At 41.8% G+C, this 26,914-nt stretch overlaps 1 protein-coding gene across 1 annotated transcript in view; it reads right to left on the bottom strand.

Moving 5' to 3' along the window:
- The window catches only part of bmp6 (bone morphogenetic protein 6), a 41,676-nt gene extending 17,822 nt beyond the window's left edge, over positions 1-23,854 (bottom strand). The window contains exon 1 of the mRNA XM_054622565.1: positions 22,975-23,854. Within this exon, the coding sequence (XP_054478540.1) occupies positions 22,975-23,383 (409 nt within the window). The 5' untranslated portion in view covers positions 23,384-23,854. The remainder of the gene's footprint in view (positions 1-22,974) is intronic.
- Between the last annotated feature and the right edge of the window lie 3,060 nt (positions 23,855-26,914).

The raw sequence follows: 26,914 nt of genomic DNA, 5'->3' as shown, positions 1-26,914 counted from the left end.
CCAGGCTTGTTAAAACTTTCTGGTAATTTTATGATGTGGGGACCCGCCCAAAATGGACCAATGACACATTTTGTTCCCAGAGTCATACCCCAAAGAGAAAATTGTGTTGATGTGAGAACATTGGAACCAATCAGACTCTCCCATAAGTGCCAGCCCCACCTTGTACCCACACCCAGGAAGGTCACAGCTCCCCTCATCCCCAGACATTTCCAAGTTACATAAATGCTAAAGTTAAGTAAGAAATTGAGCAGAAAAGGCAGGGAGGGGAGGTGTGTCTTTTTAGCTTCATTGGGTTTCTGGAGAAAATCTGTAAAGTCCAATCCTTAAATATATTGCTGTGACTTGATAAAAAACAAATTACAATAATTGAAGCCTCTAAGTTTGCGTCTGAGCCAGTTCTAGCTCTCTCTACTTCAAACGCTTTCCAATGAAGCAAAATAAAAAAACGAAACGCATTTCACATCAGCGTCACTGTGACTTCTAGCAGATGTGACAGTGACCATTCCATCATCGCACTACACATGCTGCCCACCCACACCACACCACACACACAGATGTTGCAGTAACTGTGTGTGATAACTGGTCTGGTCTTGTGTTGAAGGGTAAATAGATCTGCTAGGCTTGTGTGTCTGTGTGTGGAGGCTTTAAGCAGAGGTCATGGTACTCTAAATTACTTTACAACACTCCCTTCAACAGCCTTGGGCTTAAACACCAGCAGCTTGGAATTTTATTTTCCCTGTATAAGAATCTGCTAACTTTTTGGCACAACAACTCTTTGATAAACTGACTGTAGGTGGTGAGAAGGTCAGGAGGAGTTCCACATGTATCAAATATTTATTACGTCTGCTGCAGTGCGGCGTTAAATGTACAAAATATCAGGCACCTGGCTGTATTGGCAAACTAAGCATCAGAATTTCTTAGGGTGGGATCTCACAAAAAGATGCTATTGGTTGCATTATGGGAAATGGAGGATGTTTTGGATCTTAACCCATAGTCAGTTTATCTCTGCCTCTTTTGCTTTGATTTAGAAAATTCATATTTGAATCGGCCACTCACAAGTCCTCTCACTTCATGGAAGAACAAATACTAAATTGATTGAAAGCCCCTATAATTTTGTGTGTTATGTTATTCATAAATAACGGCCAGGCCATAAGTTTGTTGCCATTTCTGTTGAACTTGGAATTACAACCAGTAAGCTGATCTAACTAGGCTGCTCATAATAACTATTATTTGAGTGAACACAGCTTTGGTAAGCTCCTCTGACTTCTAAACAGTACACATACACAAACAAAGGTATCCAGTACAGCCTTGGCCTTCCAGTAAGCAGCTCCAGTGAAGCAGCAAGTTTGTAAACAGCCAAATCTGGTCCTTGATTTCAACTGGCAACTTCTTATAGGAGAGGGAAGTCATATTGAGCGGCATCTAGATGAAGACGAGCAATTAAAACTACGTCATATGAAGAAAGCAACAGTCATACAAATCACATTATCCCACACGTTATCACTGCAGTCCACTGCGAGGCGGCCTGGGAGCCACAGCGCTAGCGGCTAAGTAGCATTCCAGCTGCTTCTCCACCTTTTCAGCTTGAAATTCGATTTAAATCCGCTGAGGTTTTGCATCTAAAATCAAAGGGAAGTCCTCACACGACGTGTACAGGGAGCGTAACCTCTGTACTAATCTACCATGACGTGAGCTTTGAGACAGGAACACACAGAAGGGAAAAGGGATTTAGATTTGGACGATTCAGAGAGGAATTCATTCAGAGTGATTCTAAAGATGGGGAAGGAGTTATTATAGTGGTGATTTGGTGCAAACAGGGCTCTATGGAAAGTGCGGTGTTTATGTGTCGTGTGTGAATACTAATCTGTAGGTGTATTGTATTTTATGGCTTTATTTTATTACCATACTCCCACCGCTGGTCACCAGTTCATGAGAAAATGCACAAAAACAGAAAGATAATACAGAGTTTATGTTTCTCTTTCATCCACAGTCACTTGAACATAAACAGAGGTTAACCAGAAAATAGAATAATATCAGGGAATTTCTCTGATGAATCACCTAAACACTATGGGTGAATTCATCTGCTAGTAGAAACAGAAAGACACAAGAGAGAGAAGGAGAAAGAAAAGAGAGGAGAGGAGAATAAATGATGACTGCTTCAATAGTGATTAACTGTAGTTAGACAAAAACAGAACACATAAATGATGAAGACAGAGAAAGAGTGTCAAATTGACCGAATTCTGGTGAAAGGACAAGTTGAAATACAAGAAGAGGGAGAAATGATGAGAGGGAAATTGATTACGGATCTTTGAGAGGGAAGTAGTAATTTATAACTTAAATGGAAACAGAAATACAGAAAAAAAAATTGTATGTTAAAAATTTAAAAAAGTAGATGTCATTTAAAATAACACAGGAGAAGAAAATGAGAAGTGGATCAGTTGACAAGACCGGACAAAGAAAGACAGAATCAGATGTGCTAGAGATGAAGAGAGCAAGAGAGAGACCAAAGGGACAGAGGGGATGAAAGATTGAGGCAGAAAGAGAGTGAGACAGACGATTGGCAGATTCACTTGGACACTTTCATTCTCGTTTCCACCTGCGCAACATCTGGTGCTGCTGTCCTGTCCCTGCCGCTGTAGGTACTATGGCAACCCACACACACACAATCACACACACACACACACAAGCACACACACACCCTGAGAATATTTTGCTATCACATATGGTCATTTATTCACAGCCAGCACATGCTGAGTTGGTTATTGATTTATATGTCCTTTAGCCTTTGTAAGCTTGGTGAATATGACTTAAAATTCAGTGATCAATATTTTTAAATTTAGAACATTACAAACATGTCAGTATTTGGCAGAAAACTGTCTAAAAGTGGCAAATAGTCCATGTCACATCAGTGATCACTTTCTCATATAATAAGAGAATATCTAATTAAATAGTCTACGTTCTAAACAATTTCTAAAGTTTCAAATCGACAGCCATTGAATATGCATTTTTGTCGGACCAGCTACATCATTAGAAAAAAATACCTCTACAAACCAGCTTTGGAAGAACTGAAGGAACTTCGGTGTGGAAGGTTAGGTTTTTATAAAACAAGATGCATGCCCCTTTAAGAAGCAAAGGAAGGGAAAAGGTGCTGAAAGAAAGACAAGTGAGTGAAAGTTTGAGCCAGAAGGCTGTCTGTCTGTGCAGGGAGAGGCAGTCGGCTCAGCAGACAAATACAAGATAGAGAAAGAGCCAAAAATAAATCTGATAGTGATTGATAACTACAACCTCTGGAGTAAAAATAAAGACGAGCAACTGTCGGTAACATCTTCATACACATTGAAAGTTTGTGAGGATGCAATCCCCAATTTGGTAGTTATGATGGAAAAGTACCGGAAAAAGAAGAGAGCAAAAAGTGGGATGACATCTATAAGTAGACGAAGGAAGGACGGATGGAAGACAGACACATTTATGAGCTTTACAGGAGGTAAACTAGAGAAGTAGTTTGGCAGAAGTGTATAGCAGATTTCTCCGATATGAAGCAGAAAAAGCGAAACTGTGCAGGAGAGGCCCTGGGGTGGTTGACAAGCTGACTCGTCCGTGGTCAGTGGTCAGCAAGTTTGCTCACACTCCTATTGCTGTCCAGCCAATCCCTCGGAGGGACAAATCCCTCCTGCTTTCTCTCACTCGTCCCACAAACTCAGAGCAAAACAACCAACAGCCGTCTTCTCTCACCAAAATACTTTTTTTGCCCTTCTTCAAAATCCCCTCTGTAAAATTAACTAAAAGGAAAGGTTATGGATGGTTTTCTCAAAAGTAATGTTGTCAGATATCTATGAATTTTTTAAAAGGGAATTATTTAAAGTTTTCAGCCTTGAAGCTAGATGAGTAATTCACTTTTCCTTTGTGGTGCTGAGGCTCATGCAAGAAACAACCAGAAAAGGCATTCGACACAGTTTTGACCACAATCTTAAGAAAAAGTTGCATTTATGGACGTATCGTATTGTTAAAATACTTGTTACTGTTGTAGACTTTCCTGGAGCAGCCATTGCTCCAATGCAGATTACAGAGAACGGAGCACCTGTGACCCAGATAATAAGAGTCTTAAGGGAGCTCTCATTAGATCTGTCAGTAAGATTTTAATACCAGTACCAGTTTGATGACAGACAAAGATATTTGGTTCATACTGCCAATTAAAACAGGGGCTTTTTAACCTCCTACAGTTGCAGACATATAAAACACAAACACAAAACACCCAGACAGCAACATGCTGAACCAGTTCTATGGTATTTTGTGCCCAACAAAAAAAAAGCAAGACTATTTAACTTTTGCGGAAAAGCTTCCACTGTAGCCACAATGGGATTTGACAGGATAGTGGTACATTTAACTTCCCTTTATTTCCCAAGACTTTCCTAAGTCGTTTGCTTTAAGAGACACCAACATTACTTAACCTGACTGAGAGTGTTTGAAATGTATCTGTTATGTACCTGGTGATGTATAGACAAAAGAGGTGAACTCCAATATTCTGCATGACAGGCAGACCCACCCACCCACGACCATAACCTCAACACCCTTATTATTCCTGAAGAATATACTACTTCATGCTTAAGTGAAGATTAACATGAAATGTAAATAATAAAGTACAATATGGATGGAATTCATACGATACTGTACTGACTTTTTTAAGCCAAGAATAAAACCTGAAAGCCACGCTTGCATCGATCTTTGTCCCTCCAATCACTATCCCATAATGCACCACACAATCCATGGTTTACTCTGCCTCCTACTCCCAACAGCAAAGATTTGATGTTGCCATTTACAAGTACAGTTTAAGTATGATTTAAAAGACATCTCCATGCTCTGGCTTACTGTCCTTGTAGCAATGTTTGGTTTCAGGCTTTCCACTCAGTGTCTCCTGGTAGAAATAGGATGATTGCCGCCGGAACCACTGACCTTGTTGAACTAACATGAGAACAAGAAGCCAGTGTAGTAGTAAAACAAGCAGAGTTTTCTCCTCAGTACAGCAAATATCCCAGTATATTCTCAATAGGCAAGCTTTGTGGAGGTTTTATGCAGAAAGCATGCCAAAACTGGATCCCGTAGACCCTCCTAAAAATCTCTGTATTCTAATTTAATCTTTCATTTACTATTTCTTCTGACCCATAATGCATCACACTGAAGGAAAGGCTATGAGAGGGAGAAAACATTTGTGAATGAGGGAAAGGGAAGAATAATAAAGCAGACATTTTTACAAACGCCCTTCAATTACATTTTTGCACACCAAGAACCTGTCAGCATTGTTGAAGACTTTGCGTATGGCTAAACCAATAAAAAAAATATTCTGGATGTCAAAGGCATGAAAAGAATTCATGTGTGTTTATGTAATTACAGCCCATAACCTATCTGTTTTTTCTCTCAGACTTGATGGTTTCTGATGATAGGTCGGATATTTTCTTGTCTTCCATTTATGGCTTATTCCTCCAAAGTTCCTAATTTGAGGTTTGGCCTGTCAGTTGGACTTTCATGGTGAACTTTTGCAGTTGATACAATAACAACTTGTCAATGATCGCAAGTCTTTCATTAAGAAAAATCCCATCTCATGAGGAAATCATATGCTGTAAACGCCAGTCTTTCTAAAGAGGCTCAAGCCAGATTTTTGGCTTGAAACTCTTTGACCTCTGACATCGAAGCAGCGTGGAAAGATAAAACACAGAGACAGCTGTTGAGTTTTGCAAAGCAGATGAATATTGACAGCGTACAATACACACACACACAAACACCGCAGTGGTTTGAGCTGCCTGTGTTGCCACTATGCTTGGCTGACACCAGGAGCCGTTTGCGCTCTCTACTGAGAGTTTTGGCCCTTTGTAGTCAGGCAGCTGGCAGGGCAGCTCCTTGGGTCGATGTTCACAGACCAAGGGGCTGTGAGTCTGCGGGGAGTCATCATTAACTTTGAGCAAGTGTGTGTGTATGTGTGTGTGGTTTTGTCTTTGGAGACTCATCCTGTGCTCTGATCTTCTCCCCTGACCCACCATCAAAGCCGACACACTGAGCGCCACAGGACCAGCCAAGGGCCACTGGCAAGCGCCAGAGTTTATGTCCAGTACACGTAACCACAAACACACCTCTAGACATTAAATAATAGGGCTTACACACATACATGCAGGGTCGTTACACGCATATGGACAGTGACATAGCACAGGTACAGATTTAAATGTCATAACAAAGAATGCAAGACAACACTTGCATTAAAGGATCCCACACACACATGAGAAAGAGAGGACGGAGGGGCTTACAGTCACATTCCAAGACAATCACACACACACACACACAGTCCCTGAGGTCAGTGGTGTGAGAACTCAGGCCAGGCAGGAGCATCAGTCCATAGCGAGGATATGAGGCAGTGAGACCGGCCCTTTTGCAGACTGTCAAGCTCCATTAGCAAACACAGAACAGCAGCAGACAGCTTTACTCTCAATGTCCTGCAGAAATCAGAGCAGTAACAGTGATAGCTAATTACTGTTATGTGTCCCATGCACAGCCAAGACATGTGCTTAATGCTCAACAGGTGGGGCACTTGTAAAGTTGCTACTATTTCAAGTTTAAGTAATAATTTGCAACAAATTTAAATAAAGAAGTGTAATTTTTACTACATAAACAACGAGACAACCCACAGCCGGTCCATGAAAGCTTTTATGTTTACTGCTCAAATCAGCATGTCTGGGGTTTCTTTCCTGGGAAAATTCCTCTGGTGCACAGGAAGTGATGCGTTCAATGTTTCAAGCAGGTATGTTTGTAATAAACATGAAGGGCCTGGTACATTAGTTAAGAGTGAAGTGCAAATACACCACAAAGAAGGTTTTACTATTTAGAGTAATCGTCGCTCGCTTGCAAAACATGTCAGTCTTTAGCACAGAAAATAAAATGTGGCATTAGTTAAAGTAATCGTGATTTAGTTTGTTTACTTGCACCTGAGCTGCTTTGGATGTGGAGTTTATATGATCTGTTCACACTGACTTTTTTTTCAAATTGGAATAATGATGTCAATGACCTACTTAAGCAAATCACAGTAAAAAGATTAAAATTGTGTTGTGACTTTTGCAGTGTTAACGTAACCTCACAGCCTACACGTGAATGTCAAATTACGTTTTTCATCATTGCCAAATGTCCATTTCTAGATATGGAAGTAGACATTCGCGCCAAATGTATTTTCCTATTTTCCACTTTATTTTCCTGCGAAGCATTATTGGTACTGTCAAAGAAACAGTAAAATGAAAACATATTCCATGAAATCCACCAAATTTTCCTACTTGGAAGCAATTTAACACTGTTTGTCATTCAAATTTGACAGCTAGATCACAGGAGCTATCAATGACTATCATGGCAGGAGGAGCACTGTGTTTTCTGTATGACTGTATATAAGAAGTAGACTAAGCCACCGTGACGTCACCCATTGGTTCATGGACTGCAGTTTGAAAGCCTTGAATTTTGGCCGTCGCCATCTTGGCTTTATGCAACCAGAAGTGACACAAGTGGATCGCAGTACAACCGAACGCTGGATAACACATTTTAAGGCAACCAAAACCACTGCAATCATTTTTCATGAACTGAACTATTTTACTCTTAATGGGACGATAATTTACTGAATGAACATCATGCTGTATTGAAGAAGGCTTTAAAGAAGCGATTGAGACCATCTTTCCAATGTTAACTGAGATAATAAATCAAGTTAGAGGTATTATGAGTCACCCCTTGATGGCTATTTAAAAGAATGCTTCCTTAAGGCATTTCCGCAATAGCTTAGCTTTTCAGACCCGGAGGTTTCCGCCTATGTAAAACATTGTCTAAGGGCAAATAGCACAAACTAATACAGCACTGTCTGAGAGTTTGACACTCTAAGCTGCATTTTCTCCTCTTGCACACACACAGAAACAAATGCATCAATGGCTGTGAATATCCATCCTGCTCTTCTTCCATTACCTCCCACAGGTTACACTACATAATGACCTCACTGGTCAGGCATCCCCAAGAACAAAGGCCCCATTTGAACCATATAATCACATTTTTCTACAGTCATCGTCTTCCATATAATCCTTGAAAAACCATTTGGGTTTTTCTAAAGACCCTTCCAAAACCATGAAACATAATGTCAGGCGTGCTCTCCCAGGACACACACAAATACAAAAACTCACACACATCCACAGAGTAAGAGAATCTGTTTTTTTGTTCCCACCATCCCGAGCTCTATCACCACTGTGCTGCATTCCATGCAAGATGATAAAATGAAGTCTGGACACACATCTATCTTTTGTCATTGTGAGGTTTTTAGCTAGTGCGCAATGTGTGTGGGTTTGTGTGTGTGTGTCTTACCCCGAGGGTAGGCGGATAATTTGCTGTAATTGCTCCTCTGCTGGGGCTTTGCTAACAGATAGCTATCCAAGGTATGGCTGCTGGACTGTGTAGTATCAGTTTTTTTTCAATCGACAGACTGACAGTTGAGTGGTAGCAGTCATCAGCTCTCTGTTGAGTCTCCAGTTGGCCTACAGGTAGCTGGATGTGTCATACCTGTGTGTCAATAGGAGATTTTATTCCTGCTCTCCAAGCACTATTACCTAGGATTAAGATGTGGACCCACTAACTGGGCTACAGGGTGCATTTACACAACGAGGGTATGCGAGTGTTTGGGTTTTTTCTGTTCTTGTTATGCCCCTTTTCCACTACAATAATGTACTGTACCATAAAGTAACATAATGTAATGGTAACTTAAAATAAGGCAAGGTAACGCAAATCAGGGCAGGTAAGGTAACATAAGATAAGGTTATGTAGCGTAACTAGGAGAATCAATGCTGCACAACATAAAGTTGTACAAGGAAAATAATACAAACATTAAATGAGCTCATACAAAAGTCAACGCCCACAATAAGCACAGCAAGTAAGTCACAAAGAAAAAGCTACATGAGTTAGTGCACTGTTTGCAAAGCCACGGTCGTCTTGTATAACCGTAGCATCCTGTTTGAAAAAATACAATGGTGTAAAAAGTACTAAATGCCAAAACCTTCAGACTATGATTATTTCTTGTAAATTGCTGATACATTTGCAAGTACTACAAGGCTCTTGCATACTAATGCTTGGGTCAAATTATGGCATTTGTTTTGTGTTTTAATTAGTAATACATGTAAAAATATGATGTTGCCATTGCAATTTGCATTTAGAAAATTTGGTGAGACCCAAGTTTGGAGATAAGGACGAGGTGTGTGTGTGTGTGTGTGTGTGTGTGTGTGTGTGTGTGTGTGTGTGTGTGTGTGTGTGTGTGTGTGTGTGTGTGTGTGTGTGTGTGTAAGGGAGGAGCCTTGTGAGTGCATGTTCTTATTCAACCTTTATATGGCTATCATCAATCTTTATACAGCATTTGTGTCAGTTTATAGACTTACGAGTCTAAATTGCCGCGGAGAAACACTCATTGACATTAATGACCAGTTGCGATTTCCCCCAAAGCCCCAGTAAAAACAAGTATTGGTTTCATTGGACACCAATTCGAGCCAATGAGCTGTCAACAATAGATAGGGCAACATCTTTTTCACATTCATAAGGAAATTCCATGAAATCAGGAAAGAAATGAGCTGAAAAACAAACATTTTTTCCCACTTTTTGGGATGTTAATAAAGATGTAATTCTACAGTAAAGCAGCTGTAACAACAGCCTCTGGTCAGACTAAGGGTGGCCTATACTTCGCGTCAACTTAGATCAGCGGTCTTCACACAGGACGAAAGAGCCAGATGACTTCTCATACCGGAGTAGTGGAAAGAACAAGGCACAAATCCAAGTTCAGGAAAAGCCACATAATAACTGTGAGGGGTGTAAATGTAATAAGTTATTAAGTCTTGCCATTTTTGTCACAGAATGGTTGATGCATTTATAATTAGAACATTTTAAAACTGAATGCACTCTTGCTGCTCTTTGGATTAAAGCTCAAGATTTCTGCTGGAGTTTGGTGCATGAGTCCATTTTGTTCCTTCTCCAACATCTTGTTCTCTTTGGGGGTCGATTTGGCAGAAATATTACTGGCTGTTTCATTTAGACACTAACAAGAAAATAAACGCAACCAAACACCACAGTCATAAACAAAACCAGTGACACCAAACACTTCACCGTCCAACGTATGTAACTAACAACAACAATCCCACACTGGAATCATTAATCTCGAAATACACTGCACACTAAAAGACACATTGTTTGGAGTTGGTCAGATTGTGAGGATTTGATGTCCTTTGGTTGCCATGGGATACCGGGGATAAACATTTGGGTGGCCAGTAGAGATTTGTCTTGGTCAACTATTCTCTGCTATAAAATAAAAGTTGTTGCAAATGTATCAGCGATTTTATAAAATAAAGTGATTGTTGACTGTTGCTATGTCACAAAATGTAATCTCCAAATGTAGCATAACAGGTGGACCCATAATAGTTTTCTAAGATTCCATTTAATTCATTATTTATTGGGGAAAATCAGTGACCATGGCATACCCCCTGTGTGTGTGACTGACTGATCGTTTGAAATATAGAAACCTCAGATCGTGTTCCTTCTTCCTGCAATATTATCTGTCCTTGATGTTTGGCTCCATTTCCTCTGAGATTTATAATACTGATGGTGACTGCTTTCCTCTTGGGTCCTGACCACAGACCCTCTCACAAACGGCTCCCTGGGCTGCTGTAGAGATCGCTGCCATTTAGCGCTAAGTGAATATTCCGTAAACAGCGATGTACTCCCAGAGCTTTTGATGGGAGTCCATTTTGAGCAAAACAAAACATATCTGTGGGTTTAAAACTTTTTTTACTAGGCCTCATTATATTCATGCCGCGTCAATACAAGGATGATGGTCGTCAAGAATCCCCTTTTATTGGCCTGTCAGGGTTTGTGGGAGGCCCTCTGAAGACGGATCACACTGGCATGAGTCTCTGTGTGTAGTGGTCTTAGTAGGTATCCTGTAACGGCTGCTTATTTGTTATTTTCAGACTGCTTTATCAGTAGTGGTTGCCTGTATGTGTGTGACTTTATTCATCCAATGGCTCGTATTTTTGTGTGTGTTATTTGTCCATGTGCCTCTATCAACATTCAGCACTGAAGGCAGTTAAGAGGCCTGCTATAGTGATCTGTGGTTAGTGTGTGCTTTTGGGCAGCAGGTGTGCGTGTAGGTGTGTGTGTGTGTGTGTGTGTGTGTGTGTGTGTGTGTGTGTGTGTGTGTGTGTGTGTGTGTGTGTGTGTGTGTGTGTGTGTGTGTGTGTGTGTGTGTGTGTGTCTGAGCTGGGCCAGTCTGGTCCCAGATTTAAAGGAGGAAGCCGGTGTCATGGCCAGGAGATGGATCTCTCCTGAGGGATCCGATAAATAAGGAAAAAATATCTTTGAAAAAGGAAAACGCAGCTGTTTCCAAAGGAGAAGTCAAAAATATTGGTGGCTTTAGATTCCACATCCACGAGGTAGAAGGCCAGCTCACTGTGTGATGCTATCGATACTCCATTTCCCCTCCCTTTAACTATGAAACATCTCTTTTTCTCTTCCTTGTTTGTTTCCACGCACATCTTTTTTTCTTCCCTCTCTGCTGCTCTATCTCCCAATCCTCACCTCTCTGTCTGCCTTTCTTTCCCCTACACTCTCTCTGTCATGATGACAGCCGGGCCACAGTGCGATTCCCTTTGGAAAGTCTGTGGTGACCACAACGCATTTCAGCGGCTTTAAGGCAGAGCATATGATCCATTGATAAATCAGTCTGGGCCAGCTTCAATCTCCCCCCTGGGCTGACTTACATGTAAGACCTACTGCTTGTTTTACACACAGGCACAGCTCCAAAAACAGCGACGGTAACCAGATACTTGGATATTCAAAAAGCAGGTGGGCCTTCAGGAGAAAAATAATCAATGTTTCTAATAATACGTCTGTCCAGGATGTCAACACAATATTGTTGGGATGAAAGTGTGGAGAACTTTCTACAGGTTATGTGATTTTTCGGTGAAAGCCAGAAATGCACATCCGATCTACCTTTTAAAACTATGCGTTATTCCAGTATGGGAGGCCACAGAGGGACCTGCTCTCTAAATGCTTTTCTCTAAATGTACAATTGGGTGAACTCAACATGAGGTGTGTTTTTAAAGCCTAATGTAAAAATAATTTTAAAAATAGGGAAAAATCGCTGCAATGGGAAAAAAAGCATTCATTAAATCGGGAAATAAGTGTCTTAATCTGCAGAATTATGTTTTACTACATTGTTATATTTTATTTTTTTATTTTGGGTAGTCATTAAAGATTTAATCCCATTCAGGGGTTTTATATATTTTAATATAAAACAGTAAAACCCTTATCTGTCAAAATCTGTGTAGAACAGAGACTGATGATCATATTAGAGGATAGTTCTGGTTTGTTAGAACTTGATTATGATCAAGATGATCAGCCTTGTAGTAAACAAGCCAAAAGATCTATATTACCACCAAGGTGTGATCATACAACTCTTGGACCAAGAGATATCGGTCCGTCCACTACAAAGGCCTGAGACATTCTGGACAACTGTCTACAATATAACAGTAAGAGAGTTATTAAAAATGAAGAATTAAGTGTTCAAGTTCATGAGATAAATGTCAGAGTCACATTCTTCTCAAAGTTCACACAATACCAGCTGGGCTTTGAAAGCAGTTCATCTCAAACAGCATAAACAATGTGTGTGTGTGTGTGTGTGTGTGTGTGTGTGTGTGTGTGTGTGTGTGTGTGTGTGTGTGTGTGTGTGTGTGTGTGTGTGTGTGTGTGTGTGTGTGTGTGTGTGTGTGTGTGTGTGTGTACTGCTCTAAACATACTGACCATATTGTACCATGTGTATAAAAAAGGCACCAACAGTAATAACTTTATTTACAACATTAATAGCTGTATGCAACAGTAGATGCACATAGCTAAAAATGTGAGACCTCCTCTTGGAAACGAGATTCATACTGGACTTTTTAGTCAGATACGGTAGGAGGAGGTGTGGAAAGTGTCCGTTCAGGAGGAAGGACTGGGCAGAGTTTCCCCTGCACATCCTAAGTGATAAGATCCTTTTTATCCAGAGAGCCTCACTGCACTGGGAGTGGATACATTTTTGTTATGGGTGGCCTCACTGGGAGTCAAACCCCTAACCTCCAGGGAGAAACACATTACACCAGCTTTCTTCATCTTACTTCTTTCTCACCTGGCTGTCCTTTATCATTATTTTGTGTTTTTGCAATTTCAATTATCTCTAAAAGCTCTCTCCTCCTCGTACTTTCTTCTGTACACTATTTTTGTTTCTCTGATGCAGCCTGTAGTTAGAGGCCTCCACTCCCTCTCTACCTACCACCACTTTTTTAACAGAATGATGTACTGAATAAGAAAAGGGAACTGGAAATCATGCAAATTTGTCAGTTGAAAGAATCAAAACAAGTCTGATATAAAGTCATTTTAATAATACTCTCTTTATTAGCCTCTGTTTGACACAGCATAAAGATGTCTTGCCACTCTCCCTCCTCTGTGCTCTTTTTCTCATCTCTCTCCTCCACCCTTGCCCGACTCCCTCCATCCCTCCCGTCTCCGACTGTTTTCCTGTCAGTATCATGTTTGGAAAGTCAGCCCACGGGTCAGCCTAGGGCTCGTAAATTTGTCAACGGCAGCGCGGTTGAAAGGGAGGCTACTTGCTCGGGAGGGTCAGGAGCATCTGCGCTCACATGGGGCCCTTTTTTCTCGCTGTGGACCCACGGTTGTTGTTTCAGGCACGTCCTCGTTGGAGAGACGACCAGCCTGGGAACATGTGAGGGGCCGAGGGGTGCAGCTCTCTCTGTGACACCAGTATTTGAGGAAGACTTCTTGTAGAACGAGGTGGGAGTTCTTGTTGAACATTGAAGAACATTCAAATACACTCCAATAGTCAGTCACATGTGTCTGTATTTGCGTACTTGTTAGGACTTTGTGAGTGACTGCATTCATTCCATAACCTTTGACCCTGACCTTTGAGTCACACTTATCACTGTCAAATGAACAGCTATTGTTGATCCACTTTAAGTAACTTATATTTACGTCTAGCACAGGTGCAATAGACTTTGTTATTTGCTGACCGTTAAAATAGAGAAGAATGAAGTGCAGCCTAAATACATTCTGCATTTAGCAGCCCTCTTTTCCAAACCAAATTCAACACATCTGACCTATTTCAACTGGTTCACATCTGTACAGAAAAGAAAATCACATGGGCCCGAACAGTGAAAATTCCAAGTGTTTAACACAAGATACCTCCATGAAGACTTGGATCATCGCTGATGGGTTATATGTCACAGCAACATTTTCTTCTGAACATAACTATTACACGTCTAACTATAACCATCCAGTCATGTCTTGATGCTAACAGCAATTGACCAACAAACTGGGCAATGCTAGCAAATCTGCGAGGCTGTGCTAGTTATTCAAGGCATTTCACAAAAAACTGAATATATCAACCTCATTGTGATGCTAAACCAAAGTCGGTGGGATTTAACCTCTAGGACTGAATGTCTGTATAAAATGTCATAGCAATCCAACCAATGGTGGTTGAGATATGTCCGTCTGGACCAAAGTGTTGGACAGACCAACCGACATGCCGCTAGCATGACTACTAAAAAAGGATTCCGATGATATTTCTACTCGTTCTGACTATAAAATATCTTCACGAAGACATTTGTGTACACATAAATGTGTATATGTGGCTTCCAGAAGAAACACACACTCACACCCTTCTTCCTCTGCGCCATCAAGTTCACCAAAGGCTTTAAATCACCTTTCATCTGTCCCAGAGTTTCTCACCCCTCAAACATCCACTGGGTGTGCCTCTTTTCTTTCCTTTCTTTCCTTTCTTTCCTTTCTTTCCTTTCTTTCTTCCCTCTCTTCCTCTACTTTTCTATTTACTAGAGATAAATCCCTGCGGGCTTCCCAGTGGCTTCACAGAAGAATGTGACAGCAGGAATGTTTACCATGACATTTACGTCGTTCCTGTCGGACCGCGGCCCTCTTCATTACCAGAGTGAGCCTCCCCGGCAGAGCAAAACGACGGGGTCATTATGATAATGGATGGAGTTTACTGGGCACACGAGGACACGCTGATCCGGAGTTCAGCGGTTCACAGGTTCACAACCTTTTTAACACCCGGATTGGACGGGAAATTCCAAAGACATACCAACTAGTGTTTACAAAAAGAATCGAATGTCCTCTACTGTTGAGCTCTGCAACGTCAAATGTATCAATGTACAGATTTTGACAATGTCAAGGAACGAGTCCTATCATGATTTTAGTGATGTCAATGCAAAATAGACGCAGAATACTCCTAAACTCCTAAAACAACAGGAGATTAGAAAAGATGTGTCTGTAGAAGTACATTGAGGTGAGATGTTTTGTGTATGTTTTTATTAAAATAAAATGTTGGTAATTTTGTATTGGCGATACCCACCATGATACTTGGTATTTGATCAAAAAACAAAGTTTATACTGTCTCCCACTCTTATCAGCATTTCCTTGAGCTGTGTTTACAGAGGCAAATGTTTTCCTCATTTGTTCTTACAGGTGCTATTTCTAACTGCTGTAAAACTGTAAAACTGTGAGCTATAATGGCACTAATATTGTCCTTAAAAAAAGAATCTCAGTTTCAAGCAGAAGTGTGTGATGATTTACAGCTAATTTTGATGCAATTTGCACTAATGCCATCTACGGCATCAACATGTTCCTATAGTTTGTTCTTACAGTAAAACCTCGGCACATGCACCTAAACTCAAACACAGCCAGCAGGTGTGTTTGACTTTCAACAGAATGGGTTTTGTGGCTTTGGTTACGCAGAGATCTGGGGAAAATGTAGGAATCAAAACAAAGAGACATATTTGTTTGCGTCTTTTGCCTCTCTGTTTCCTTCCTTGTCTCTCTCTCTTTCACATATACAAACTCAGCGTATACAAACACAGCCTCACACAAGCACACACACACACACACACACACACACACACACACACACACACACACACACACACACACACTAATTCCAGGTTAATGATCTCCTCTGCGTGGCCTCCTCATAGACAGTTAAACACAAGACAAAGGCTGACAGCTTTACAGCGCTTTTAGCAGGAAAGAGACATGCAGGAGTAAACATACTCTCTCTCTCTCTCTCTCTCTCTCTCTTTTGCCTCTCCTTGTTTAAGCACATACCCACACACTAAAAAGCACATGTACTGATACAAGCGGTTTCAACAATCACTAAACATGCAGGCAAATCTACAACCGCAAGCTTGTAAAAGTCTTTCTGAGCACTATAACAATAACACCATGATATACTGTTATATATGAATATTGATATACTGATATATGAATATTAGACATCTTTAATATCCAATTTGTGAATGGCTTCACAGACATGCTTACATTTATAAGCCTCCCTTGCTATGGGTTAAAATGGGATAACAAAAAGTAATAAGTGGGCCGAATGGTTGGGATGAATGCTAAAACATAAAAAAATTAATACATATTCATCATAAAAACAGCAACAGTCACTAAAATCTAATAAAATATTTTTTATTTGTTTAGAGTTCTTGAAGAAGTTTCTCATTGCTCTGGGTACTTTGTATCTTATTCTATAGCATATCCTATCGTAACTGAAGTTGGTTTCAACAGATTTTTGTATCAATGTTGCCCTTTGTATAAACTTTGTGCCTGATTAAAATATTTTTTTTAAACTAAAATTCTTTTTTTCTTTTGAGTTTAGAAAAGCCTTTAAAACTGGAATTTGGTTTCATCAGAGCCTCCTGTGAAACCAATACCACAATCAATTTGTTTCATACAGAGCCAGTATCTCAACATCTCAAGCTTCTGTTTACATGAGGTCCTGGAGAAGGCCATCACATCAACCTGTTTATGATCAGCTGCCTCTCGTTACACAGAATGCGGTCAAGATTTCTTCTGAGGTTTACAGCAATAATTTGACGCCTGGCCAAAGACGGCGGTGAAAGAGATATGTAGAGACAGACAGATGCGGGTAGAAAACAACAGATGTGTGAGAGGACAGCGAAGTTCAGGCAGAACAAACAGAGCAAATTCCTCCATGCCTGCACCCAGAGGTGATAAATGGGAGCAGTGGGCCCTAATCAGATGTTCCGCCAGGGTTATCTGCTCCGTTCGATAGATCGTTAGCAGCCGCGAGTGTGCCGCACTTCACCTCCTTATCTCGTCACACTCCTCCATCCCGCGCCACTATCGCTCCGGACTGGAATGTCCGATGGAGCTGAGAGACTGGACGGGAGAAGGAATGAGGACAGAGAGAACAAACAAGGCAAGAAGTGTAATCTCCCATACTTAGACCCAATCTCTGCTGCCATCTCGTCGAGTTGGGAGAGTTATGGCGTGAGAGGGAGAGATATCATCGGGGTGGGTGGGCGCGCGGGGGGACGGTGGGGGGGGTGGAGGAGGGATGTGTGCGTAGCTGGGTGTTAAGAGCCGGGATGTGTGACAGAGATGACTTCAAGTGTAAATGGAATGCTCTCTTATAAATGGCTATCTGTTGACCTTAAGGTCGACCAACCCTGTGTGTGTACATCTCCATCTATGCATACAATCGCAGCAAAAGGTGAGCTTTGTCAGTTCCTCCACCTACTGAGGAAAATACTGAGAGTCACGCACACACTTATACACACTGTGAGGACAACAGAGTTGTCCTGTAGCACCTCGTCTTTTATGACAGAGATGGAGCTGGACTGGAAAAACACATGATCGAGTTAACCAGAGACGTTTCCTCCATCAACCCTATTTGTTTCTTGAGGCCGCTGTGTGTTTTGCCAAAGAGCTTGACAACCAATACAATCCAAACATGAGAAAAGGGAAGCACTTTAAAACACTGAAACTCAATGAGCAGAATTATTTGTATATCTTGGGCCGTTCTTGAACATCACTGCAAGTTCAAGTGAAACTTGTAGCGGCAGTAAAATATCTGATACTGTAAACAGATGAAAACAAACACGGAGGTTTGTAGTTTGTTAATGTAACTTTTCTCACCATTGCAGGAAGGTTTCAACTGCCAAGTTTATGTCTCAGAAAAGATCCTTTAGTCCGCTGTAGCATATCTTGAATTCCTCGCTCAACTTCTGGCTAATATTGTTTACGGTAAGCTGGGAGTTGAGGTGAAGTGACGGTTGGTCCTCTTGTTCTGTTCTGTTCTGGTCTCTGAGACTTTGCAGGAAGTGTTTCGAGACGGTTTAGTGAACATTTTCCAAAGCTCCTTTCTGCATCAAACAACTGACTCTTTGATCGAAGCCAACTAATTATTTGATCATGCTGGGGATTTGGGACACGTTTCACAGCAAAAGGAAGTGGCTTACCTGGGCTAAGACACTGAGAAATGCAGCCAGGCATCATAAGACAAGGCAAACAGCCGCTTAATAAGGGCATTTCATTTCAGAATAAGCCCAGGGCCGTCTGGACCCAGCTAATCTCCTGAAAACCCACTTCTTAAAGCTTTCTGACTTGTTTGCCTTTAAAGTGCGGGAGGTAGGCTGGTAGAAAGCTCGGCTGTTGACTTAGGTAAGAGGTATAGTGACAGCTCAGCTATAGCCATGCAGTGGGGTGTGCAGAGACAGAGAGGAGAAGAAGAAGAAGAAAAGGAGAGCAGTCATGATGACAGACGAGTGCACAGAAGCATAAAACAATCGTATAATAATTGAGCTACAGGAGGCATGTGTGACTTAACGGCCTTAATGCAATAACTTTACACGTATATAGCCACGTTATGCCTCTTGGGCAGATTGGATAGCCGTCTGATATCAAAACAATATGCTAGACAGATTCATATCTGATAATGTCCGTGGGGATAATGTATGTCCCCTGTGATGATAAGAACTACAGCAACCCTGAAATTACACTAAAATGAACCACTGATTGATCTGTACGGGAATTATAACAACCTGAGGGGCTGTTTAGACGAGTAAACATTGGATCTTGCTCAAAGTCAATCCAGCCAAATCATAGTTGTTGGTAATTGTATATATACTTTTGAGTCTTTCAGCCGGTACCAAACTGCTTCGGGTGCATTAAAACCATCTTCTGGATTAGAGTAGCAGACCATGATTTTAGCATTTAGCCAGGGAAAACCGAGAGAAATTCAATCAGATCTATGGTTGAAATGTGGCCAACGGAGAGACTTTTATGTGTTTTAATAAAACTCATCTGGATTTTATCCAAACAATGAGACACATGAAATGAAAGTGTAAATGGGGCATTAGAACAGAAAACAGAAAGGCGTGGTCAAGCTCACCTGTTAACCATGAAAGGGTATTTAAAACTGTAGGAAAAGTAAAACAAGATTGACTTTAAAACCATGCATGGATTTTCTTGGATTATTATGGGACATTCCCTCTGGTGAGTCCCAGCAGACAAACAGAAAAAAGGATGGGAGAGCAAACATGCTATGGGAGCTTTTGGCTGCGCTCTGAGCCAAGCCAAGCTCAGGGAGGCCTCCGCACCTGTCTGGCTGTCTGGCTGGCTGGCACGGGGGAGCAACGGCAAGGCAAACTCATCACAGTTAAATGCAGATGACAAGGGAACAACATTTGGAGTTCCTGTTCTGTGACCCGTGAAACCGAAGCAATTTCTGTGCATCCTTGACTCACCGTAACCACAAGGTAACACCTCAACCACAAAAACCAAACCTGATATGAATAGTTAATTTTCCCCTGAAGGCTATTATAGCACTCACAGTGGCTGCAGATATTTGCTCAGCAATGCGTCACCACTCGTTAATTGAATGAGCATCGACCTCTTGTATTTGTTTTCCACTGAGATGCTCCTTTCAGATATTGGTCAGTGTCTCCCCATTCGTTCAACAATACGTTACCTTGTGAGGATATTTATAGAAGGTCTATGACCAGAGACCAGCATCTGAAAAGGGTAGGTCATCCTTTTTCCACTAAATATGTCTTAACTGGAGTTCTCATAAAATATTATTATGAAAGTGACGCATTTGTACTGAAAACTGCACAGTCTTCTCAGCATTTCCTGCACGGATACTTTATACTAAAGTACAGGTATGTGTATCTTTAAGGTGAAATCACATCACACTTTAGCCACGAGAGAGAACCCGGCTGTCTGAATTTGTCCCGTGAAGTTGTCTTGTAAACAAACAAAGGTTATGTTTAGATTCAGTGTTACTCCCCAAAACTTCCTTCTATCATTAAACATTTGCAGAGCTGATTTTTAATTATTGTTGTTTCTGGAACTGCATCCTGTGTTGTTTACATCCATGTTAATAGCTTGCCGTCTTGTTGGCTGCCTTTGCTGGTATCTTGGCAAATTACCTGTAGATCAGTACTATTGTATGAATCAATGACCGGAATGTGTATTGCATATGGCATGGAGGTAAATAAAACAGGGACTCATTGGTAGAAAAACAGCTCCACAGCGCTACTACTCCGAAACTCCACAGGGAACCTCTAACAGTGTCCGCTGCCGTTACCAGAGGACCCCGCTGTGCATCAGGACGTGTTAGGAGCTGCAGCGTGTCACACAGTGTGAGTCATTCAGCACAGAGTGTCACTTCACTGGACCTCAGTGGAAAAGCAGGACGTTCGCAAGGCAAACAGTGATGCACGTGCTTTTCTAGGAATGAAGATGAAAAGGGGAGTTGGAAAATATGCTTCCCGTCCCACAATTTGAAGTTTTCCACCACTTGCTCAGCTCTTTTTTTTTTTCCTTCTTTTCTCAATGGGTCATTCTGAACAAGTGATGAAAGTTAGGGAGAATGGATGACTGAACAAGAGGTCTACATAAATCATACAGAGGGAGGGGGGGCATATGGTTCTCAGAGAGCACTTGAGACTGGATGTAACACAGGGGCTCTTAAATCTATCCAGATCCCCGAGAGAATCCCCTCACAAAATGAGCTCTCTATCTGTGCTACTGCCGCAGCTGGCTGTGAAAGACATCAGTTCACGCCGAAGCTTAAATCACTGTCAGCGATTTATTTGCCATGGGTCAGTGTAAAGTCTGAGATTCTTACATCTTCACCCAGGGAGGATTTGCTAATGTAAGAAAGGCAACTCAAGTTTTCAATCAGATAATCAGCGTAAACGGAGCCCCTACATTTTTCTTTGCTTTGATTTGGCTTCACAAACACAGATCAGGCGACGTAGGTGCCTCTCAGAGAATACATTTGCTTTCTGCTCGGTATGTTAAACCTGCCACATGTTTTTCATCGTTTCAGACAGATTGTTTGTCTTCTTCTTTTCTTCTTCTCATTTATCTTGATTCTAATTTGTAGTTTTACTTTGGCCACACATGATATCCAGATTTTTAGGCTGGTTTAGAAACAAAGAAGGACCACCCAGGAGTGTTTCGCTCCTCATTCTACTATAACTTCCTAAATCGCTCCAATTGAACTAGAGACACATTAAAAACTAATCGGATGGCGATGACACACGGTAGTCGTGCAAGGCCTTATTTGCAAAGCAGATGGAAAGCCTTGGCCTGTCCGACATTAATTACAATCACATTCAGGGAGGAAGCCGTCCCTCCTCCAGGGCGGTTAGGACTCTGTGTACGGCTGGAAGAGATGGCAACCTAATCCCCCGGTCACCGCAGAAATCTGAGGGAATCGTCAAAAGATGCACAGGACGCGATTAATCAAAGTCAAGAGCCAGATGTGCAACAACACAGTATAAACCCGTACTGACACAGCATAGGAATACCAAAACCACAGACACACAAACACCACGCCGCCACCATCACACTCCCACACAGAAGCCAACAGAGTGGCTCCGATATTTGAGACCAAAGCGACGGCCTCCTGAATATCTGGTTTTCATCACCACATGTTGCAACACCAATACTCAGAGGACCAATGAGTAGAGAAACATTTGGGTTTGTTTTTTTTTCTAACTCCAAAACTATTTATCTTCTTCAAGTGCGGCACTGAGTCACTATTAAATGGCTTATAAAGGTGAGGGATAACATATTTCAAGGACTTCCTGTTTCAGTTAAAAGTCTGAAAAAAGAAAAATGAGGCCCACACTCTTCAGCAGTGATACTTTCTCACTGCTTCTCATTGCTTGCATCATGACAATGCCCCTAGTTCCCAAGAAAAGAATGACAATCAATCTGAATGTAAGCCTGCTTGTCCACCAGCAGCTCCTCTGTTTATCTTCAGGCGCTTTGTTTAGAGTCTCCCAGTAAACACTGGAGCTGCTAATGGAAAGGAAGGCCTTTTTGGGGGCTTTTATGTTCCAAACTCGTTGTGATTAAAGTGTCCCTCTTTATCGTCACTGGAGCTAATTAAAGACAAATCTTGCTTGAGTAACACAAACAATGCGACGCAATTTACGCACAGAAAGCCGCAACTGGCTGCGCTGGAGGTCAACGGCAGGAATAGCCCCTTGATATACAAATACCAGCGGTGGTGGTTGATGGCTTTGCTGAGGATACAAGGTCTATTTTCCCCCGCGGAGACATAAATCATGGGGTAGATTGCACAGCAGGACCGACCACAGAATTTCGGTCCTATAAATGAGCCGAGGAGGGCCAATCTACCCAGAGAGAGAGAGAGAGAGAGAGAGTGTACCAATAAATGACCCCGAAACAATACAAACCTCATCAGGTCTTTCTGACCGGCGGAGTGAGATGAGGGAGTGAGATGAGGGAGTGAGATGAGGGAGCAGGCTGTGTGCACTCCGTTGTGGAATATGTGGCCCTGTGTTCATATTTAAATGAGCTTCAACTATGAACTACAGGTGTCTTCAAAGTCCAATGTGAAAAAAATATATATATATTATTCTAAAATAAGCATGATCCTAATTCATGATTTTAAAACTCATAACTTTCAACACGGCTCATGCCAAACACCTGTTCACCCTAAATTCAATCTCGCAAAAAATGAGATTTTCCCATTGGATTTACGCACAAAAAGAATAATAAAAATCAAATAATTTCCAACTGACTTACCCAGGTTAACGAAGCTCATCACCATATCTGCGTCATTTAGAAAGGCAGTTTCTTGATATGTGGCCATGTGAGGACTCTGGGTCGTCCTCATGGACTCATACCGGTCCAGGATGCCTTCCACTTGGCTTTTCTCCTCGCTGGAGATGGTGTTGTATAAGTCCAACATGAAAAGTGGCGCAGAGTTGTATTTCCCGTGTGACAGATGCGGTCTCGGTCTGTGCGGCAGCCCGAGGATGGACAGGATCTCCTTCTGCATCTCTCTCTTCTCGTGCGTCCGCAGCCGCCGGTGGATGAAACCCGGTTGGACTTCGTTGTTTCCATCCAGTGAATAATTACTCCCCGAGACCAGGAACATGCAGTAACAAGCGCTCCACCACAATCCGACCAAGGCAAGCCAGCAGCTGGTCATGGTGTTGGTGCTCTCCGGAGTCCCAAGTGTGTCTGGCTCGGAGCTTCAGTCGCCTATCCAAATGTCCAAAACAGGCGTAATGGTGACCAAAGTCCGTCGTATAGCGCGCAGTTTTTTCTGTCACAGCCGCAGATCAAAAGCGAGAATCAAGCCATTTGACATACTTCCTAAAGAGAAATGTGCAAAAATATAGTGTCGGTCTTGCTTTCATTTCTGATTCCCCGTAGCGCGCTGTGCTGCTTCAGGATAAAGTAGTGCACCATGAGAAAACTTTATTCTGAGCGCTCCCAGGGGGGAAAGTCGGTCAAAAGACACAGTTTGATACGAAATTCAGCAATAGTAGAAAAAAAGGTCCAGTGACAGAAGCCATTTTACTCAAAGCGGATGTGTTTTGCTCTCCAAAGAATAAGATGCTCCAACGTTGCCCTTTAATAGTGGAAGTGGTCTCGGCGACGCTCACCTACTCCTCCGGGCTGAGTACGGGAGTCTAACAGGAATCAGCAGGTTGCAGTCCATAATATGCATGCGTGCGTGCGTGTGTGTGTGTGTGTGTGTGTGTGTGTGTGTGTGTGTGTGTGTGTGTGTGTGTGTGTGTGTGTGTGTGTGTGCTGAAACCGCCCACTCCGTGCGCACTTAGCCAGAGGTGGAGCTCTTCAGGCTACAAGGACAACTCCAACATCATATTTCCATAATCTGTTCGCTGCAGAATAACAGCCCTAGTCTATTCTAATAAAAAAATGCCAAGTTAGTCTCTTGGTATTTTTCATAATGTTCCTGTTAAGTTTATAGTTTTCTAACAGAGTATGATCGAAAAAAAGGTTACACTTTCATATGCTCGGGCAGCTGGGATTTTTTACTAAAAATCATCACTTTCACGAAATCAGTCAAATCTGCTGTAATGAAGCGTGGATTACATGTGAACACATCCAGAGTCAAGGTGTATTCAGGATCAGTGTTGCCCAGTTGAGGCACGACCCCTGACGATGGAGTTGGAAACAGCAAGCAGTGACGCACGGCAGCCAGCAGACCAGAAGCGATCTGATCTCCTTCAGACACTACACAAATAAACGGGCTTTGATTTTTAATTAACTGTATATCTTAGCATTTAAAACAATCCAAACCAGCTGCGCACCTTCAAGTCACCGCCTTTGTTAACGGTGCACAAACTGCACCAAATAGTAAACTGCTATACTACAGGTCTAAAGATATTTCAAAATTACAATTAAATCTAGTGCTACCAGAATAAATAGCTGAACATGACCCATAAAAAAACAAAAAAACATGTGAAACGAAAAGGAATACATTTAAATCCTTATTTCCCCTCTCTCCTTCCTCTTCCTCCCATCATTCCTTTCCCCCTAACCTGTGTTATGTCTTCATGGCCCCTTCAGACTGCGATGGTCCTGGTGATAAGGTCCAGAGGTGTCCATATCTCTCTGTGTCTCTGCTACTGCTGCCAGAGCCTCTATCTTATCTGCATGTGAAGAGTGAGAACCAGCATCAAAGCTACACGTACCACAGCCAAACACACACACACACACACACACACACACACACACACACACACACACACACACACACACACACATAAACATTCATAGCTTTCAGACTTAATACATCTAATAAACTTGATTTCATATTACTACTCAACATAGCTCCTTCTACAGCGTGTGAACAAACGATGCTGGTGTTTGAGCCCATTCACTAAAACTTATGTAGACATTGATTTAATATTACTCGCAATCTTGTAGTACATAACATAACAGAGGAGATATTTAGATATTGTAATGTTTTTCCAGCAGCAGAAGTCAGTAGTCTACAGTATGAAAGAAATGTGCCAGACTTCAATCTTGTTAGAGACAGCATTGTGCATGTACTTGTGTGTGTGTGTGTGTGTGTGTGTGTGTGTGTGTGTGTGTGTGTGTGTGTGTGTGTGTGTGTGTGTGTGTGTGTGTGTGTGTGTGTGTGTGTGTGGGTAAGTGATGCAACTGAGAAATCAAACTCTAAAATAACAGAACCAGGGCTAAAGACGTCCTACTGGGCTCCTACAGAGAAATAGTGCTCTCAAGGACGCAATTTATCAGAATCTCAAGTTTTTCTTGGACTCAAAATTCCCATTTACTTAAATGAGAGCTTATTCCTGATTTACAACCCAGATTTAGTGGTAGAGCTGAGTTTGAGCAAAGAAAAAGACGTATTTCATTGGCAATGATACAGAGAATGGTGAGTTTTCCTTAAGATATCTTTTGGCTCTGGCACTGAATGCAGAGACGGGGAAATAGTCATTTTGTGGGTAAAACTATGAAAGGAAATAGGAGATTTTTACCACGTCATATGAGTCAGCTCATGGTGACAAACAGCACGGAATCCACGTTTTTTAAACACTTTGTGGCCCATTAACTTTGGGGATGTGTCATATTAAACCCAGCACAAAAGCATCCGCAGCTATTTCTTCTTCCTCCTCCTCCTCGGTGCTCTCCAGTGCTAGCATAACATTCCTGTGATAAACAAGCTGTATAATTTAAGCTGGAAAATGATTGAAAACGGCTCTTAAATACTTCTAAATGTCCTTAACATTTTACTTGACAATAAGCAAATGTGTCGGTGTGTGTGTGTGTGTGTGTGCATCCCTGGAGACAGAGCAGGTGATGTGTGTGTGTGTGCTGGGTGATTTGGAAGTAGAGGGAGGAGGAGGAAACATTAAACAGAGGTTCTGTGTCCTGTCATCACACTGTCTAGACAGGACACCTCCTAGCCCTAATGAGGTCTTTGTCTGCCTGTATCTATGTCTTTTAGCACACACAAACATCTCCATACGCCTTGGTTTTTTGTTCTTTTCCAGTCCTCCTGTGAGACATTTTTTTATTAAAGAGTGTTAAAAAGTTCAGGAAGGAGTTCACACAAACTCGAACACAGAGAGAATCTTGTACCCGTGTTGCGTGCTCACATACAATGCACACACGTCTGTCCGACACGCAAAATTAAGGGGAAGCGTGCTCCAAGACCATAGGAATGCTTACACCTGGCACAGATCTGAGAAGAAGTGCTGAATCTTCTGCAACAATTACGGCATATTGCTATAGTTACTAGGTCACACGCACACGAACATAGGTCTTATCCCAGTAATCAAGTGTTTTTCAAAAGGAACAATGGCGAGCCGCTGCAGGTTTTGTGCCTTTGATGCCTTTTTAATCCTTTGTGACGGATTTGTTTTGTGGTCGCAGCCTTCCTATAGTTCTGCATCTACCAGCACATAAAGATATCTAGTGGTTCTCCTTGATGATGTGCTTTGAAACGAAATAATGGTACAAGACCATTTCTTTAAACAACATGTTTATTTATAATTCACAAATAAAATAAATTAGTTTGGTTTAATCAGCTTGGGTTAAACCTAGTTTTGGTGTAGACTGATAGCTGTGTGTGTGTTTCGCATCAAGAAAATTAAAGTTGAAGTCTCAGTCTGCGTGATGTGGAGCTCCATTCCCTCCCAACCATCAGGGTCCAAAACAGCACTCAGTTTTTTAAACAGCT

Source organism: Anoplopoma fimbria, chromosome 21, assembly GCF_027596085.1.
Source record: "Anoplopoma fimbria isolate UVic2021 breed Golden Eagle Sablefish chromosome 21, Afim_UVic_2022, whole genome shotgun sequence".
NCBI lineage: Eukaryota > Metazoa > Chordata > Actinopteri > Perciformes > Anoplopomatidae > Anoplopoma > Anoplopoma fimbria.
This window is presented reverse-complemented; position numbering and strand designations above follow the sequence as displayed.